Source organism: Vulpes vulpes, chromosome 7, assembly GCF_048418805.1.
Source record: "Vulpes vulpes isolate BD-2025 chromosome 7, VulVul3, whole genome shotgun sequence".
Taxonomy (NCBI): Eukaryota; Metazoa; Chordata; class Mammalia; order Carnivora; family Canidae; genus Vulpes; species Vulpes vulpes.
The window spans coordinates 109,177,176-109,198,360 of NC_132786.1; the positions used below are offsets into that span (position 1 = coordinate 109,177,176).

The 21,185-nt window shown below is 35.9% G+C and overlaps 1 protein-coding gene across 1 annotated transcript in view; it reads left to right on the forward strand.

The window, feature by feature from the left end:
• ITPRID1 (ITPR interacting domain containing 1) overlaps nt 1-21,185 on the forward strand; it is an 89,861-nt gene that overhangs the window by 33,996 nt on the left and 34,680 nt on the right. Inside the window, 1 exon segment of the mRNA XM_026019136.2 lies at nt 4,445-4,502. Coding sequence (XP_025874921.2) covers nt 4,445-4,502 — 58 coding nt within the window.

Consider the following 21,185-nt stretch of genomic DNA (forward strand, 5'->3'; position numbering starts at 1 on the left):
GTCCCCAAGGAGATGTGCTTTGGAAATATTTCTCCTGTAATGCCCCATGCAGGACCTTGGACAAGGAAGTAGGGATTTGGGTTTCATTTTGATTTTACAGGACCAGTATTTTATTTGTTTGCTTGCTTTGCAATTTATCAATATTCACATAACTTGACCTCCATTGCAGACATACACATTCACCACTCTGTGCACCAAGAACTCCCTGCATCAAGCCTCTTTGCTCTGCAGGTGCACCTTTCAGAGACTAGTCCCACCTTCTTCTGGTGTCCATGCCAATGGCATTGTCAGCATCATTCTACACCGCCATGAGTCGATTCTGAGAAAGTAAGAATGCATTTGAGGTGTAGGGGTGGTTCTCACTTCTGGTTCTCCCTAGACTGCACCATGGCGCAGCACCCCTTGTCCTGGGTCCTGTGGGTTGACTCAAGTCCACTCATCAGGGGCTGCTTGTCTCCATCCTTTTTACCACATCTTATGCAGCCTGACCACCATACATTCCGCTTTTTTTTTTTAATTTTTTTTTATTTATGATAGTCAGAGAGAGAGAGAGAGAGAGAGGCAGAGGGAGAAGCAGGCTCCATGCACTGGGAGCCCGACATTCCGTTTTTTAAACATGGGCCTGAAACATGTGATAGGGGAAAGATTATACTTTTACAGACCCTTTCCCCACTTGTACCTCTTCACACTGCCTGTTTTATCCTCTCCACACCATTCATTTCCCATCCACCCAGGGTCGGAGCCTTGAAACCCCGCACATTTCTCTCTCCTGATTGGGAGAAGGGCTAAGGAATGTTAGTAAATAAGCGAGTTTTGTCCAAACTCTGTTATTACTATGTCAGTAAACAAATGAGTTCCATTCAAACAAAGCAACAACCACACAATCTGCCCCTTCATCTTTACCTTCACTCACTCGTGCTAATTTTCACTCTCATTTAGATGACACCCCCACTTGCACTCCTCAGTCTTTTTGAAAAATATATATACACATTTTCACAGATTTGTGTATTCTTTAATACAATGAGGAAGGAAGTACAAAAGAAAAAAATCCCCTTTATCATGTAAATTATCTAGGAGTGGGGCAGGATTGTATGCAAATCCCAAGGTGGGACCACCTTTCCTTTAAGCCCTCCACAGGCCACACACCCGGATAGGCTCTGGAGTACAGACTCTGCCCTCAGTGGAACCTCTGTGTAGTGGCAGGGATGGCACAGAAACCTGTAACACGCCGGGAGAGTGACAGCTATACTAGTAAACTTTTATGTCACCCTGGACATATTTGTGATATCTGAGGAGCTTGAGGCTAAGTCCTTAACCAGTCAGGGGGCTAAGAGAACCAAGGAACTCAGAGAAAGGAAGGCTGACCCATAGCCTAAAAAGAAGAGGAATTAGGCGAATATGCCTATTGGTAGCCCTCCCCATTCCACAAAGATAGTCTTCTATCTATTTTGTTGCCTCAAAATATGTAGCTGGCAATGATCCTAATATCTAGGTATATATGTTTGTATGTGTACATATCCTATGTCAGAAATGATTTCAAGAACCTTAAAATGTTAATCTGAATGTAAACCAATAGCCTACAAATGAATAAAAATTACAAATGGAGAAAAAGCAGACTTTTGGTCTCCTGCCCTGATTTGAAGATAGGTTGAGGTGGCACTAAGAAAAATTATTTGGTTTTAATTCAATTCTGCAAAGATTATTTAATTACCAAACTACTACTTAAAATGCTATAAAGAATATCAAGAAAATCTGTAATCCATTTGCCAGTCTGCTATTATCACCTACAGTCCAAACAAGAAATGTCACCATCTTCAGCCTGTTGGCACACCCCACAGACACTGCTGTCTCCTGTCAGGCTAGACTGACTTAGAGGAAAATAATGTCCATTGGATGCCATCTATATGTGAGAGTACAGGGAGAGATTAATATCATATTCAGCATAAAAGGACTGAGAAAAGAGTGCCAGTTCTTGCATGGTACACCTTCAAATATTCTTAAATGACAATTATTCAAGGAAAAGCTAGCTAGTAGTATATGCGGGGGGGTGGGAAGAAATTCAGACACCAAAATAAAACAAACTCATGTGCATTAGTACATAGTAGGTACTCAGCAAATATTTGTGAATGAGTAAATTAACGTTAATAATATTTGATAATATTAGTTTAGTCTGTGGATGGCATCCACAGGGAAACAGAATATTCTGTTGAACTACATAGTTAACTTTGTTTATGATGTTTTTTAAATATTTGCCTAGATTTTGTGTGAGTGAGAGTCTCTCTGTATAACTAAGACAGAGCCCCCAAAACAATATAAAAAGAAACTCACTACTTGAATTTTGTTTTTTCTAAAACATATACTTGAAATATTACATCCTCATCACAGACTGGGAGAAAAATATTTGTTTCATTCAATACCAGTGGATGAGTAAATGGAGCTTGGGTAGGTTGCATCTCAAATAGGAGCTAATGCCAGATGTAATAGTCATTTTTTAATGGCAAATTTAAAATTCCAATTATAAGAAATGAAAAATATGTGTGAAATTGGCAGATTTTCATGGCATTTAAAACAGGAGCCAATGTCCTTAAATATCCAGCAATCAGAATTTCAACTGTGATTGGCCACAATTTGCCTCCAGATCAATCTATGATGCTTTCCCTAATGTCCTACTAATGGCTGAATTTGGCAATATTGGGCTCACTTTTCAAAACTAGGATTCTAAGAAAATTGTGCATAGATATTTTTAATGCGCAAATCAACATATTTTGGTGTTTAATTTTTCTTAGCAAAATTAAGTCTGTTCCTTTCTTTTTTAATTCCCAAACATATTAAGAGAATTTAATACTAATGAAGCCTCTGCAATTGTAAAGTCAAGGTAGGAGGCTTCTTTATATCCGCCACAAAACATTTTAATCTTTCTCTCACTTCCATACAAGGATCTTGCTCTCTAGAACTCATATGTGAGACTGTTGCCCATATTATTAAACAATACCAACTGGCATCCTGATTAGGTGGAAAATGTTTCCAACATTAACAACTATTTCTTTATTTTTAATTTTTAAATTTTTAAAAATGTATTAATAAGTTTGACTCTGGTGGAATAATCCAAGAATACACCGGGTTTTCATTTTAAATTATTGAGATGTGTTGTTTGAGGGTTGCTTCTCGATAGATGAATGTAGACTTTACATCACACTAAGTGGACTTCTCTCCATGATAATGATCAGAGCAAAAAAATTTTCTAATTGTACTTAAAAATTTATATTATGAACATGGTTTGAGTTACAAAACCAATAAAACTAATGTTAAGAAGTAAGTCTAATTAATTACAAGTATGAAACAATTTCTTTGAAGAAAAGAGATGAAGGATTAAAAAGGAGGAATAAATATTTCTTACATTGCTGAGCTATACTCTCGCAGTTCTTTATTCCTGAGTTAAAGGTCATTTTTGGCCACGTACGACATGTTTAAATATCCTTTGATTCAGCTTTCAGTATATAGACATTAGTCCAAATAAATAATATGACATGTAAGAAAAAGATTTATGTACCAGGATACTCATCTTACCATTACTTTTATTTGCAAAAGCTAGAAAACATTCCAACATCAGTAAATTAATGTACTTTCCAAATATAGTCTATTGTAAAGTCATTAAAAATTATGTTTTCAAAGAAATCCTATAAGTGGGGGAAAAAAAAGTTCCCCTTCTAAGCTTTGATTGAAAAATTTTGATTGCATAACTATATCCAGAAAAAAAAAATTAAAAAGGAGACCTGCAAAAATGCACTCTGAGGTATTAAGAGTAATGTTTTCTTGCCTTCTTTAACTCTATTTATCAAGTTTCTATAGTAATCTATATTATTACTCATAAAGAAATTTTTACCCCTAATTTTATTCTCAAGAGTAGTATATTAATTTCTGAAAGAATTTTAAAAATAAAATTCTGCTCTATCAATTTGGAAAACAAATTTTCTTTGAGCTAAGCTCTGTATAGCAACTGAGTTGTGAATTTTCTGAATTGCTCTCCATAAATTTACCAAGTCATAAATAAATCTCTTAGAGAGATAAAATTAAATGTGGGAAATAACTTGCTTTCTCCAAATATATTTAAAGCTCTTTAGGAGAAAAAAAAATCTATAATAATAATATTATTATTTAAGTTTTACTCAAATGTTATATCTTCCAGACAGGGTCTCTCTTCCTCCCACCCAGAAGTGGTTCCCGCATTTCTCTCTCCTGATCTTCTTTAGTTCTCTGAATCTTTATCCTGAGTGCCTTGTATGTGCCACCTGCCTGCAGCAGACTGTAAGCTATTTGAGTTCAGAAATCATGGTTAATCCTCTTAGCAGTAGCCAGTAGGCACTCATTATATGTTGATTAAATAAATGAAGTGAATTTATTATGAAAACATCCCTAATGAGATTGATGTATTTTGGTGTCTCAGGTCCAGAGTTTTGATGAAGAGACTGGTAATCCTCTTGACATGATGTCGGGAATTGCAGGTAAGATTTATCAAGATGTACAATGTCATCAATGGCCTTTCAGAGAGAAAATGTAAATAACTAGTACTCAACTTTCTTAATATGTAGGACTTAAACTATCTTCAGGAGATGGCATAGCTGGGGTACCTGGGTGGCTCCGTGGTTGAGAGTCTGCCTTTGGCTCAGGTCATGATTCTGGGAGTCCTTGGATTGAGTCCTGCATCAGGTTCCCCACAGGCTTCTCCCTTTGCCTATGTCTCTGCCTCTCCCTCTGTGTCTCAAATGAATAAATAAATAAAATCTTAAAAAAAAAAAAAAAAGATGGCATAGCTCCCACTGTTGCTATTTACTACCACTACTATTTCTACCTACTACTATTAAAAACCTACTAGCAATGCCAATGTACATGTAAATTTCAAACAACTTACTACAGATCTGTCCGATATCCCTGGGGCTAATGCACTCTGTGATTTGTCTAAGATTAACTCTGTGTGATTTGATCAAGAGAGTGGAATGGATTCCACATAGGACTGGGACTGAGGGAATACTTTCTTACTCCTACTGACAACTGCTTGATGTTACAAAAGTCATATCATTTTACTGGTCCTTTGATAAGTGGGGTTAATTTTTTAAGTTTCTCTGCTAGCACTTATATTCTAAATTAAGTGACGGTAGGACCTTCTTATTAAACTCTTCGTGGAAACAAGTTGCCTAGATGTAACCTTCCAAATAATCTTTCAGAATCATGTTATATAATCCTAGACAGCAAAGAAGGAGAGCTTTCTCTACTCTTCATTCTTATGCTCCCATTCAGCCATCATTGTGATTCAGCATTTCCATGATCCTATAACAGAGCTAAAAGTAGACAGGGATTAGTGAAGCAAAATAAAGCAGATGAAGCTAGTGCATTTCCTGGAAGAAAATATGCAAATTTTTAATTTAATTTAGTGTGGTGTCAAACACATCTTTTTCATTACAAAGTGTATGTATGGGCCTCATTTTGCTAAATGCTGTTTAGAAATTATGCATTAGTAATTATAGGGTCCTGCTGATTACATAAATTGTTATCCTGCTCTTCGAAGTAATTACCACATAACCTGCATTGAGGTTTATAAGACAAAAATAAGCATCTGTTTTCCATCTAATTGAATGCTTCTCAATGAAGCTAGAGGTCCCTGTGCCAATAGGAACTGCCTTCCTTGACATTCAATTAAGAGGTCTGCTGATATCATGTAAGTCACCCCAATCATTCCAAAAATTGATTTGGTAAGTTAGGCAAAAGCACTAACCTATATTTAATTTCAAATTCAGAGAGCAAAGTAAGATGGGTGAAGGTTAGCCTAATGGAGAAAATCTGAACTAAAGTAAAGCAAATATAATTTATTACTTTCAAAAACAGTGTCATTAATCCAAGAAAAAATAGGACTAGGAAAAAAGTAAGTAAAACAAGTTCTATTTCTATTAATAGAGAAAAGGGAAAAGTATTACTTTTATTTATATATGAATGAATGAATGAATTCATTATATATAGGAATAAATTATATATATGAATGAATTTATATATGTGTATGAATATAAATGAATGAATTTTTTAAAAGATTTTTATTTATTTATTCATAAGAGGCAGAGACACAGGCAGAGGGAGAAGCAGGCTCCATGCAGGGAGCCCGATGGGGGACCCTGGGCTGAAGGCAGGAACTCAACTGCTGAGCCACCCAGGCGTCCTTAAATGAATGAATTTTGACTCAAAGTTAAAAAGATTATTTCATTCAAAAATGAAGGTACATGGACTATTTTGACCATTAAAATATGGCAGAAGTGATCCTGTGCTACATCCAGAGCATGACCCCTAACCCACCTGGCTGCTTCCTGGCTGTTGAAATACTTGCTCCCAGAACATTCTCTCTGGGAACCCAGCTCTCATGTTGTGAAAATCCCAAACCACATGGGAATGTCCACTCTGATAAACAGCCTTGAATGAGCCTCTGTGTGAATAAGGAAGGCATCCTAGATGTCTAATCCAGTCAGACTTTCAGATGACTTCAACCCAGATGTCATCTGACTGCCACCACATGAGAGAATCCAGTCAGCAACTACAGAGCTGAGCTGAGTCAACCCACAGAACCATGATAGATAATAATCAACTGTGGTTCTAGGTCACAAATATTTAGTAACTTCATGTGAGAGTAAAAATGTGAAACAAACTTATCCATTGTTGGTTGTCAGTTAAAAATCGTCATAATTATTTGAAGTATAATCTGTCAATGTCACATACTTTTAAATGTATGCAACTATTCCAGTTTGCAATTTGACCCATCAGTAGACTCCAGTGTACACACAAGGATTTTGACTGCAAAAACATATTTATAGTAAATATGCTAGAGGCAGCCTAAATGCCCAAAAGTATAAACTAGCTTTAAATAATTATGGTACATTGTTACATTAAAGTCTATTCAGACATTATTTTGAGAAATGAGGCAGATACTTACGCATTGATATGGAAAGGTGTCTGAGACATACAGTTGTTAAATGAGAAAAAGTATGTGCAAAAGATTTTGTGTAGACACCTCTTTTTATTAAAAAAAATTATCTATTTCTACTGAAGGGAGAGAGTATGCACAGGATGCATCTGGAAGAGCATATAAGGAACTGCTAATGGAAGTACCTTGACAGAAGGGAAACTAACATGTTTTAAATTAATTGGCATCTTTTAATTTTCTTTTGTTACCATGTGCATATGTTATTTTCATAACACTACTTAGCAAAAAATTCTGGGGATACTATAGGAAATTGACACCATAAAAATGGGAGATATCGTTGTTATTAATTCTCTGCTCCCCATGACAACCAGTCCAAAATTTTTGGACACCTTTTCTTTTTTAATTTTTAAATAAAAATTACATGTATTTGAGGTGTGAAACATGATGATTTGATGTACATATACATATTGAAAGGATTACTATGATCAAGCTATTTAGCATATCAGTTCTTCACATAGTTTCCATTTTATGTGTGTGGTAAGTGCACCTGAAATCTATACTCTTTTAGCAAATTCTCAATATTCAACACAGTATTATTGACTATACTCACCAGATATCTTAGATCTCTAGACTTATCCATCCTACATAATTGTAACTTCATATCTTTTGATCAACATCTCTTCCAAAATTGGGAGATTTTATTATTCCTCTCAGCTTTTTACAGATCAAGTTTACATAATAAAAGGTGATAGATGATATATTAATATTGTAATTGATAATAACAATATTCTTTCTCAGTGTTCTTCGTATACTTTATCAGAAGGGTTAACAGATTGTAAATGCAAGATTATCTCACTGATTCCTTACATATGCACACATTATGTATAGGGCACCCTACCATGGATAAATGCAGTAATATTTGAATTTAATAATAAAAATACAAGTAACACTTCCTCCTCCCAACAAACAAAACAAAATACTAAATCCAGGTCTTCAGGATTGATTTTTCCATCCTAAAAAAAATACAGAAGATGCTCATTTAAAACTGTAGGTTCAGATCATTTCAATAATAATGATGAATATTTCATATAAAATTAAAGAACTGGAAGAGAAGCAGTAATCTGAGGCAAATTCATAGCATTAATTGCTTTCATTATCAAACAAGTAAAAACTGAAATAAATTATTTGACTCAAGAAGTCATCATAAAAACAGTAAAATAAGCATAATTAGAAGTTAGAGGTTAATAAGCTAGAGATTAATCATTTAGAAAGCAGAAAAAAATAATTTGATAAGTAAAATCAAAACACTAGTTTTTCGTGTGGGGAATAAAAACAAAGCTGTCAAACAATAAAAGAGAAATGCATACTAACGAAATTAGGTAATCAAAATAAAATTAGAGAAAAGACAGAACCACTGATATATAAAAGAAGTTATACCATATCCAAAACCTATGTTTTAAATTATAAAGGAATACCAATACCAATACAAGTGGGATAATTAAAACCAGGGATAATTAGTATGAGTGATATTTTAGAAAATGTATGTATTCATAGTAACAAATTTTATATTGGTATTATGTTGACAATACTCATAATATACATATCTATTTTAAACCAAAACATTAACAAAATATCATAATAGAACTGCTAAGTAAACTAGTACCAGAGAGGGGAAAACAAACAAAAATTAAGTTTACTAAAAACTATCTCTAGAACAGCAATGAACAGTGACAAAATAAAACCAAAATTGTTGTATGAGTAGGCTCTCTAATTTTTTCAAGAGATAATGGCTCTTCTGTAAAAATCTTCCCGATAATGTAAACATTTGTAAATCTTTCCAGTTCCTTTTAGATTAAAAAACAAAACCTGAACTAAATTTTACTTATGAATACAGATGTAAACATTTTTCAGTAATGATGATTTAAGTTCAGTAAAACATTAGAAGTATACTAATCCTTGAAAACTAGCTTTCATTCCAAGATTTCAGTGTTTCAACAATTGAAAAACCAAAATAATTTATCAACTACTATGATAAATTATTAAAGGAAATAAATGATATGATAAATTTGATAGCTTATGAAAACTATTTGTATTTTTATAAAATATTTCACTGTTTACCAACAGAACTTCAGATGAATGAAATTTCAGATAGCCAGTTAAATGCAGAAAAACCACACCCAAATTATAAGAGGTCTAAAAGTATGAACGTAGGTGAATTTTACCTAATTTTGGAATAGACAACTATTTTTAAAGCTCGATTTAAAATACAATAGCTATTTAAATTAAGCAATTTTCACAGCCTACCATTTAATACCTATATATGAAAAACAATCATAAAAAAATTAAAATGTAAATGACAAGCTGAGAGTGTATTTTCATCATAAACAGCATCATAAACAAAAAAGGATTAACAAAAATTCTTTGCAAGTAGAAATAGAAGGAAATTTTCTTAGTCTAAGAGGCGTCTATCAAATCTTGATAGCAAATATCAATCCTAACAATGAAACCTTCAAGGAAATCCTGTTCAACCATCAATAAAACCTACCAGCACTGGGCAGCCCAGGTGGCTCAGCGGTTTAGCGCCGCCTTCAGCCCAGGGCATGATCCTGGAGTCCAGGGATCGAGTCCCACATCAGGGTCCCTGCATGGAGCCTGCTTCTCCCTCTGCTTCTCCCTCTGCCTGTGTCTCTGCCTCTCTCTCTTCTCTGTGTATGCTCATGAATAAATAAATTAAATCTTTAAAAAAAAAAAAACCTGCCAGCACTACTTTTATTCAGCATTAAACTAAAGGTCAAAGCAGAATGACAAAACCACGAAGTAAGATGTATATACACTTACAAACTGTCCACATTTGCAAACAAAATAACTGTCTGCATAGAAATCCCAAGAGAATTAATAGGCATATAAATAGAATAACAAGGTTTAGCAAGTTTGTTGAATGCAAGAGCAAAATGTAAAAATCAGTATTATTTCCAAGCACCACCAATAACCAGTTAGGAAGACATAAAGGAAAAAAAAGATTTCTTTCACAGTTCCAACAACAATAAACCTGCAAGAGTACCTTTGAATATATATAAATGAAGATTCAGGGTATTTATTGGGAAAATTATAAAATATTACTATGTCTCATAACAAAGACCTAAATAAAAGCAGAACTATGTCATGTTCATGAACAGGAACACTCAACATTACAAAGAAACCAAATCTCCACCAGTAATAAAATTTGCAAAACCGTTTCAATAAATATCATAATAGAGTAGGTTTTTGTTTTAATTTTTGTGTGGAACCTACAAGGTTGTTCTGAAATTCCAATGTACTATAGTAAAGGGCAAAGAAAAGCTAAGATAATAATGAAGATCATGGAGGTGGAATTTGTGCTACTAGAAATGAACACTTATATCATAATTGGGAGTAAGGTGTTACTCCACTGTTACAAAAAAATTTTTTTAAGATGATGAACCAGTGAAATAGAGTTCAGAAGTAGACCCCCCGCATGTATGGAAATGAAAAGTCAGAAATAGCATTTCAAAACCAGTGGAGAAAGGATGAATGTGATTGATACAATTAATTGGTTATCCATATAAAAAAGATAAAAAACTAAACCCTTGGCTTGTCCCATTACCAAAAATAAATCCAAGTATAGCAAAGGTCTAAATGTGAAAAGCAAAGCATTGGTACTTAGAGAAGAAAATAAACAGGGTGTATTTATGACCTGAGAGCAAAATACAATTTCTTGAACAGGAAACCCCAAAAGCACACACTGTAAAAAGAAATATTGATAATACAACTTTATTATAATTGTTAATATTGGTTCAAAAAAACAGCATACACAAAGTTCAAAGACCAGTCACAGGTCAATTATACTTCAAAAACAAACAATATCACAAAGTAGAAGTTATCTACAATTAATATACAGCAAAATATTTTAAAAAATTAACCGATACAGAAGAAAACACACTCTATGCTATTATAATCAGGAACAAATAAATTTAAATGATTAGATACTATTTTAGGCTGACAGAATTTTAAAAATTTGATTCTACCAAGTATTGATGAAAGGAGAAAATAATCTTACACAACTAGGGAGACTATAAATTGGTACAGCCTATTGCAAAGCAGTTTGGCAAAATCGAGTCGAGTTAAAGTTGCACAGACCCTTTGACTCAGCCATTTCATTTGTAGTATATGAATGAACTACAAATGTAGTATATATGCGATGAATGAACATATAAAAACTTTTTTGCAACACTGAAATAGTGAAAAAACAACCTAAAGGCAATCGAATCAATAAGAATAAGGTTAATGATACCATAGCATAGTCATGAGTAGAATAATATGCTGCAATGATAATAAACAAGCAAGTTAATTTGTCCACATGAAAAAATATCATGAATATAGGATGGGGGTAAATGAATCACAGTTAGGTGCATACAATATATAAAATATATTTACCTTAGCAATACTTGGTGTCTAATGTATATACAAAGTAAAAGCACAAAAATGTACATTGGAAATATAAACACCAAATTCAGGATCCTAGTTAACTCTGAGAAGGAAGGTAAGGAGGGAGGCAATGGGATCAGAAAGGGATAAACCCATGTAAATAAGACTACTGTATCTGCAATGTTTCCTTTAAAAAAAAATCTAAAATAACTATGGAAAAATGTTAAGTTTTAGTAGAACTGAAGGGTTAACAAGTAGAACAAGGGATAAATATAGGTTGTGTTATTTTCTATACTGTATACATGTTTGAAATTTTCCAATGCAAGAGAATTGAACAAAGTATAAAGATGCCAGTAGGAACTATATTAAATAAGCTAGTGCAAATGAAGCAGTTTTCAACTTCAGTAATAGTCTAAGAAGTATACACGATACACTAAAATAGGCAAATGAGTTATTAAATTGATGGAGGTTTAAGAAATCATATAATCTAATGTTGGCAAGAATACACACTGCTTTCTAGAAGGCAACATATAGTAATATATATCAGAAACTTTGCAACTGTGTTTATCTTCCTACAGGGTATTTGTTATCCCACGGCAATTATAATAGAGATGTAAAAAATTAGGACTAGCTTAAATATCCAATATAAAGTATTGTTTAAATAAATCATGATACATTATATGGAGTACTATGCGGTCATCAAAAATGAAAACTGGGAAAAAAAAGAAAACTGGTATTTCATGCCACAGTGGTTAAAAACTTACAATTAAGAGATAAAAACAAGTCATAAGATAAAATGTGTTTCTACAGAAAAACATCTCAATTTGCTTATATGAAATCACATATATGATCTATATGATACACATAAAAACTGTATATGAGTTGAACTACAGTTAATAGTTGTGTGACCATCTCGTGGTGATGAGTTTCAGGTAATATTTTTTCTTCCAAGTTTCTAACCCTCAACCCTCCCACAATAAATAAATAAATAAATAAATAAATAAATAAATAAATAAATAAATAAATAAATAAAAATAAAGAAAGCACAAGTGTACACAGCATGGACAATCATGGTTTTTCCTTCTTTTGCTTCTCTGTATTCGCTTATTTGTCCACAACAAAATAATCATTCAACTAAGATAATGCTCAATGGTCATTTTTACAAATGAAATATTTTGGGGGGATTTAATGACAGCTAAATTATTAAGGTTTTGCTAATAAGATTTTTACTCCAAAGCAGATTTGGAAAAGGTAGTTTTGAAGAGGTGCCTCATCTCCTGGTTGGCCTTTCAGTCTTCTTCCTCACCAATTACCATTAAACTAGATTCTGTTTAATTTTGTTAAATTTAATTTTAAATTTTAAAAAAAATTTAATTCTGTTAAAACTAGATCTGTTAAATCTTTTAATTTCTCATTCTCAATCTTTCTCTTTCTCTCTTTCTCTCTCTCTCTCACACACATTTCTCTGTTATTTCAAAGGGGCTGGTAATACTAATTTAGAAGAACATAGCCCATTCTCATTGCTTAGCCGACAAACTCCACAGTCCTACTACTCTATCTCCTTTCTCTTCTCTATCTGTAAGCGCTTCCTTTATGCTACCGCTAGCCTCGGTAAATCACACCTCTGCAGGACTCATCTGGAAAAACAGTAATCATTTGTTTATGCCTCTCTCCTTTACACTAAATTATGTTCTGCTTGAGAATAGGAATCTTGTCTTATTTACCTGCCATCCCCAGGCCTAGCACAGTGCCTGACCCATCAGGGAACCCCATACATGACACCATCTAAGCTTCTCTTACCTTAGCCAGAAGAGTTTCCCTTCTAATTCACCAGTGGTGATTTAATGTTGCAACAGTGCACTGTGGGCAGAGTATAATGATTATCTTAAAATACAGCACATGGTATTTTTAATGATCTTACTGGCATGGATTTCAGTATTTGTAAATCCGGACTGTCTCCAATATGTATATTCCTTTCAAATCTATGAATCGGTGCTTTCTTTTTGCATGTTGCATTTAGTCCTATGCGGTGTAGACTTAATTTATTTTGGTTTTGCACACGTTCCAGCAACAACTCTCAGAAAGTTGTTTTACCTGAATATACACAGAATCTGTTGCCTAATTCAAAATTCTAATCAGTTACAATTATTATTAGGAAGCAGTTCATTGTTAATTAACAATTTATATTTGATACATTTGCAGTTTCAATTACATTATTTAATCACCATACTACTCTTTCCTCTTTAGAGATAAGACATCAACAAATTAAGCAAGTTGCCTGAGTTTACACAGCTGGCAAAGAGAGGATCAAATTTCAAGTCAGGATCTTTTGGGTTCAAATCTAGTCCTCCTTCCATACTGAATTCACTCATTCAATGAATATTTATGAGCGCTTATACATATAAGAACCTGGTCTAGGTGCCGGGGATACAAATGAAAGCAAAACAGAACTTAGTCCGGGGGAGCCTGTGAGTATCTGGAGGAACCACTTACTTATTGAATTACAATTGCCCTAAGTGTCATGAAGGAAAAGCAAAAGATGAATCAAAAGCTACTAACATCCGAGAAAGAGCCAAATACAGATTTGAGTGCCTTGCTAAAGCATCCCTTTAAATTCTTTGCAACATTTATTAGGCACTTACTCCATGCCAGGTGTGGTTCCAGGCACTTTACGTGTATTAATTCACTGAATCCCCCTTTGGAGGTGGATCCTATGGTCACTATTCCCATTGCACAGATGAGGACAGCGAGGTGGAAGGACCACGTAACTGCCCACAGCCCCACACCTCAGAGCCCCTGACTGCCTTTTGTTTCTGGCTGGCTTCTGAATTGACTTTGAGAGAATGCACCTGGTCATAAGCTCTTAGCACTTGCCTTAACTTCTAGTGCAGAAAAGCTATTGCGGCAACAAAATTGCTTAAAGATAAACTTAGATCAGGAGACTCAGAAGATCCTGATTTCTGTAGTCATTCACACATGAATCTGCTTTGCCATCTACAGTTTCATACTTGGATTATCACCACCGGCCTCCCCGACGATGTGGGTTGCTAACTTGGAGGTAAAACATGAACTCCGTTGGCACTGAAAAGAGAGGCTGGAGTGCCCACCTCTTTTGTTGTTTGTTTGGTGTGGGTGGTGTTACTTGTTTGCAGAGAATTAGCACACAGGGAAGAAGGATAGGCAACATGAAGGGAAGGGAACTGACTGATCACCCGTGACCGTGACCGCCTGTTCGCACAACCGACTAGGACAAGGCCACTGGGAGAGCCCAAGCCTCTGCAGCCCCGTCCCTTGGCTCTGTCGCCTGGCCTCAATTTGAGTCCAATTGCTTAATTTTCTACCCACCCCACGAAAGGCAATTCCCGTGCTGCTCTGTGTCTTCTTTACATTTCTCCATAATGCCGTCTCTGGCTGTTTAACTGCAGCAGGCTTTATGATAAGGGTTGTTGTTTGTTTTTTCTTCCTTGGCAGTAGGCAGAGACTTAATTTTAAAAGACACACTCAAACTCAAACAGCCCTGAACGACTTACACGGAAAGCAGGGTGTTTTCTAGGCTTGTTTTTGAAATATTACAATTTTTTTATTAGGCAATTTTATCATTGTTATAAATAAGTAATTGTACTGGGGAGAAGGGATAATCCTTATTTAATTAAATTCATCTATACTCCCAGGTTGGCAGCAACAAGACATATGTGAGACTAATACCCACAGCCTGCCTCTTTGCATGTGCAATTAAAAATTCACTCTACAGTAGCACTGGCAGTTTAGTGTTGCTTTTGGCATTTACAAATTCTTTTATTTTGTGACTTTTTTTTTTTACCATACACATATGCTGGAGCAGATGTTGCTTATTTGTTGTTTATTCAAATCTGTAGGCTCTGGCAGCTAACTCCATTGTTCTGTAATGAAGCTTTATTCACTGTCCTGTATTAGGACCCAGCGCCTGCACGAGAGGCTGCGTTAGTTCCCAGTAGGACGCCACAGTTATTGCCCTTGTAGTTGGCTGTTTATAGTTGGAAGCTTGCACTGGGGGAACAAACCACCACAACAAAGAGCTGGGTGGTTCCGGTCGGGGTGAGTGGGAGGGAACAGGCAGGAAGGTCACCCTGCAATGCTCTGCTCTGTAGCTCTGCCCGGTGGCCTCAGCCTGGCACCCACTCTCTGCTGCCTTGGGGATTTGCTGTCTGAAGCTCATTCTCTTCTTGGACTTTCTTTCTCTCTCCCTCTAGTTATTTAATTCGTCCACAAGCGGGGTGTCTACTGCACCTCCCCACCCCCTTTCTTCCAGTGCCCCCCACCCCACCCCCATGTGGATTCCTTAACAGCCACATTTAGCCAGAGGACCTCTGTCCGGAGCAAAAATCTTCCATATATCACAGCCTCATCACCTCTTTCCTCATCCCCATACTGTTTCTGGCTGTCCACGTCTTGGGGGTAGCCACACTTCATAAAGTCTAGAATGTCAGGTCCACGTTGACCAAAATAAAGACCTACTGATCCCTAGAGCTCCAATGCCAATTTTGCCTTCTGGAAAACCCCTGTCTTGGCCAGGAGGCAATCAATCAGAGATGTAACCACCTCCATCTGGCACATTATGACATGGAACCTCACTATTAACACATTTGTGATTCATCTTGTCCCAACGAGTGGTGCCAGGGATCAAACCACATCCTCCCTCCCCGTGGCAGCTGGGAGCACTCTAGCTTCCCAGCATGCAGAGTTAACACATCGGCTCCTGTGACATCGCAAGTAACAATTCTTTTAATTATCACACCTTCCCTCCCTCTCCCCACCCACTCCACAGACATTTTGGCACCATGGGGATATTTTGCAGCCGGCAATCAGTACTTTTCTTAATTGACTGAGTATGTTCCAATAGAGCAAAGCCTGGTATTATCCACTATGGAACGAAAGGGGCAGTTGCTTGATGCTAAGTTCTGTAGATTCAACACTCTCCATGTGCTTGGTAGCTTTTACCTCCATAAGGGTGCCACGTGTTTATTCAATTTTTTTTTTATTATTTCTCTCAGTTGTCTATATATGAATGTGAATCTCTTTAGGATAGAATTCAAGGGCTGTTCCATTCTGGCCTCAGTCCACCCTGGCAGTCTTGCTTCCTCTCCCATAGACTGCACTGCATATATTGAGTTGCCCAGCATCCTCCACCATTCCCCACTTTTCCATCTCTGCAATGCATGGCTTCCTTTTCATGGAATCCACTCTCAGTCTACTTTGCCACGTGCCAAATGTCACCCATCCTCGCTGTCGCAGTTCAATTATTACTCTTCTGTCACTTTCTCCAAGAACCCTGCTTCCTGGGGATACACCTTCTTCAGTGCTCCGCTCAATTTTGACATATGCCTTTACTCTAGGCCTTAACACAGTCTGCCTCGAATTATAATTAGCTGGTATAAGACATATGTCCCTAACTAGATTGCTACTTGTTTTAAGGATTCTCTTCATGCGTCTTCACAGCTAAGGGTTGGCATCACATCTACAGAGAGGTTAGCATGGGGAATGGGTTTAGGAAACGAGAATAAATCTTCATTGAGCATTCTGTGTAACAGGCACTATACAAAGCACTTTAAATTCTTAATTTATCCTCAAAACAACCATGGGATTTAGTGGATTTCACTCCCATTTTATAGATGAGAAAACCAAGCCTCAGAGAGGATAAGTAATTTAGATTAAGCTAGCTCAGCTACTGAGTGACTGAGCTGGGATTCACAGCTCTGTCTGACCCCAAGCTTTTATTCTTCTAAAACATTCCTCTGTTTCCTTGGCCAAAATTCTAATACTGTTATGTTAGACTAGCCAAGACCACCATAATATCAAAATATAGGTAGAACTGGAGTGATAGTTCAACAGAGAAAGCACTGCTGTACTTCTAAGGAAATATTAAAATCAAGTGTATTAATATAGTTGAAATCATCTACACCAACAAAGGGAAAAAACTGAAGTTTATGACCTAACCAGGGGTTGAGTTTATTTAAATTCAGACCTAATATATAATAATAATAATTACATTAACATTATATATAATATTATTCAACCTCCCACAGAACTATGCTAGATATGATATAAACAGGAGCATTCCTTGCCATGTCCCTTATAAATATATATATATTTTTAACAAGAGGTGTGTTTCAAAGTTTTTTTGGAAGATAGTTTATATCAGACATGAAACCAAGAATGCTTTATTTTATTTTAGCCTGAGAGATTGTCTTGGAAGGGGATTTAAAAAATCAGTCTCTCACTGATCTTTCCTATCCTGGATTAGTGATTATGCGAGGAAAGGAGGGCATGGCCAAGGTAGTGGATGGAGGCCACCAAAGATGAAGGAAGGGCAGTAAAGTTGATGTGTTGCAGATACTCCTTATCTTGTGCTTTATCTCCAATTTTTGCCCCAGCTCAGCCTCCTACCTCCTCTCCACTCCTTTCTATGCCCCTTTGATCACCTGCCAAGTGCTAGTATAAAACCTTTCAAGGTGAAACAAGGCCATTAATTAACAAGGCCATTAATCAAGAAACTAGGCCATTAATTAGAAAGGGTTTTTTGTTTGTTTGTTTTGTTTTTTTGCCAAAAGTCCCAGGTTATATGAAGAGCAGTGGCCTGAGAAAGCACAAGAGGGAAATCATGGCTTCCCATCTCCTTTTCTAGGATCTGTCACAGAAAGTTCCCAATTCTTGAATGGTGTAGCAGACATCATCCTATTAGCATGGGGCTCTGGAAAAGATTGAGCAAACAGGATATCCCAATGGAAAGAAAACTGGTGCTAGAAGAGGCTTTGAGTGTTAGGATTTTTCCTTCCATAACTGATCTTATTCTGATTGTTCTCCTTACCTTGGAAAGAGAGTTGGCATCTCCCCCTCCCAGCCTTCCCTGGGCAAGTTGAAGCCAGAGGTAAGGCTCATTCTTCTTTCTGGGTAGAGAGGTTAGAGAGAGGCACAGAGCCAGAGCAGCTGAGATTTTGATTGGTGTCTTCTGCTGCCAACTCTAGTCAGCTTCTGGTGCCCACACAGACGTCAACGATCATATCTGACATGGTCTATTTCCTGCAGCATGTGCAATTTGCCCACCTGCACGGCAATCCCACAGGTTTAACCTTGATCAGGGTCTGATGCATTAACCAATAGGCTTTAAAATTTATTTTATAAACTATAGCATAGTATGAACTTGTAGATATTCTATTTTCATTAAATGACTTTCTTTTAAAAATATGTGGAGTTGGTTTATAGGGACTTTCGAAGTTTGGTTTTTATCATTTTTGTTTTTATTACATGAATAAATAACACTGATAGTATAAATTCTTGCATTCTGAGAAATAAGACTATTTAAAAAACCATTATTTGCTCTTTGTTAACTGGAAAGTGAACAAATTATGATTTCCTAGCATTCCAAAGACCCTGACACGCATATCTTGATAACCTAGTGGGGGACCTGACACTGGTTTGTTCAATGGGTAAATTAGATCAACAAAGATTTCCCAGGTGCTGTAATTCTGCCTATGATAAAAGACAAGCTCCTCCCTAAATGTCTGCAATGGTACAAGACAGCCAGACAGACAGAAACTCATGATGGCCAATTCCCTGAGGCTTACATGAAACCAAGGTCACACAGATAAACTTCGCAAAGATAATGCAATCCACCGTCCTAGAGTTCTGTTGATATGACCTGATATGGAGAAAGAACTTTGAATTTAGAGAAATAAAAGATTTTTTTATGTCCATGAAACCCTCAGTTTCAAATATTTATATCAATTATTATATCGACAGAAGATTTCATCATGGAAATTGGAGAAACTGAAGCTTTACATGGGGATGCTGAACAAAAGATATGGACCACGATATTTCTGGAGAAGCCTTTTTTTTCTTTTTCTTTTCCTTTGTGCATGTTGCCAACTCTTTCTATACTTTCCAATACCTTCCCAGTACATTTTTTAAGTAAAATTTTACCTCATGTAGGCTAACAAATCTAATAATTTCAGTTTACTCTTGGCATCTACCATTATGATAATTTTAATTCTTTTTTCCTTTGGATGAGATGATTTCTAAGCCTGCTAGGAAGCAGTCAGCTTCAGGATTCTTTCCTTTGCCTTTTTCTGGGTTAGATTCTCTCTTTCCTAAAGTTCAAGTCTTCTGTCTTTGAATTCTCCTTTTGTTGTTGTTGTTGTTTTGTTCATAGAACATCCTCCATTGATTTCACTAGATAAAAAGGATGTAGAGTCGTAGAACAAAGTCCTGCCCTCAGCGTGCTGTTGCCATCAGATGGTGGCTCTCTAATGCCTGGTATACAGTTGTCATTCTAGGATATCTTGGCAACATCACCTTGGAAATTCCTCTGGGTTTTGTCTTTGTTGGATCTCTAGTTTATTTGGGTTTTTTTTGGTGCTTCTCTGTCTTAATGGATGCCTTCACTTTGGTGGAAGTCACATATCCATCATCATCATTTCTTTATTTCTGATGTTCCCTATGACAATTGCTAATCTACTTTTTGGTTCAATGTCAATTCTGGCCACTTCATATCAATGAAATTGTACAATTTGTGGTCTTTCGTGACTGGCTTATTTCACTTAGCATAACATTTACTAGATGCATCCGTGTTGTGGCATGTATCCATACTTTATTCCTTTTGCTATTGATGAATAATATCCTATTGTATGGATATGCCACATTTTATTTATCCATTCATCAGTTGATAGATGTTTGGATACTTTCCACATTTTGGCTATTATGAATAATTCTTCTTTGAACATTTATGCATAAATTTTTTTGTAGACATATATTTTTATCCCGTTTGGCTATATACATAGGAGTGAGATTGCTGGGTATTAGGTAGCTCTCTGTTTAACATTTTGAACAATTGTCAAATTGTTTTCCAAGTCAGCTATGCCATTTTATAGTCCTACCAGAGAGCTGTCACACAGGTCAAATAGTGAAAATTATCCAGAAATGGGGCTTCTCTGGAGCTTTCAGATCCCTTTTGCTTCCTCCAAGAACTACTAGAGCTGTTGGTTTTCACAACTATCATTTTTCCAAGGGTACTAATTGTTAGGACTAATGTAGATCTGGGGAGAAAATGATGGGATTCAAGTAAGGTAAGATGCCACAAAATTCACTGTTCTTACTTATATTCAGCTACTTTTTTCTTAAATATATGCTCCTTAGATTGTTGCAGGACTTTGGTTAATTTCTAGAGTTCTGAAAAAGTTCATTTTGACAATTCTTACCAGCATTCTTGTTGCTTTTATAGAATAATAGGATTTGGAGGTTATTTTTTTCACTCTTCTAGAAGTACTTCCCTTCCTTTATGTCTTTGTAATAAAACACAGTCCTTTACTGGAGCTTTAGTAGGGTATTTGCAAGAAAAAAATTATGTGTTCTTTCTAACATTTTAATCCAAGCCCTATATTTGTGTTATTCAGTTAACAATGGATTTTAAATTTTCAGCTAGTAGAATATCAGGTAATAAGACACACCAGAAGGAAAGATATTCTTAGTTAAGGCCATCTTTCTTTTAAGTTCCCATATGATCAGCAGTCTGTTTTGTTTCAGTGTGAAGCCAGACCCAGTGGTTATGTTTATATTTATGTTGTATACCCAATAACACTCTGAACATTCCTGAATTTGGAAAATGGCTCCTCAGAAACACAGGTATCATTCTGAATTTCGTATTGCTCTTGTATGGTATAATGACATTAGGTTATGACATTAGGTTTGTGTCATTCTTGTCATAAATAAGAACTTTGATGTTTTCTAGCTCATATGTTTGTTCCTCACA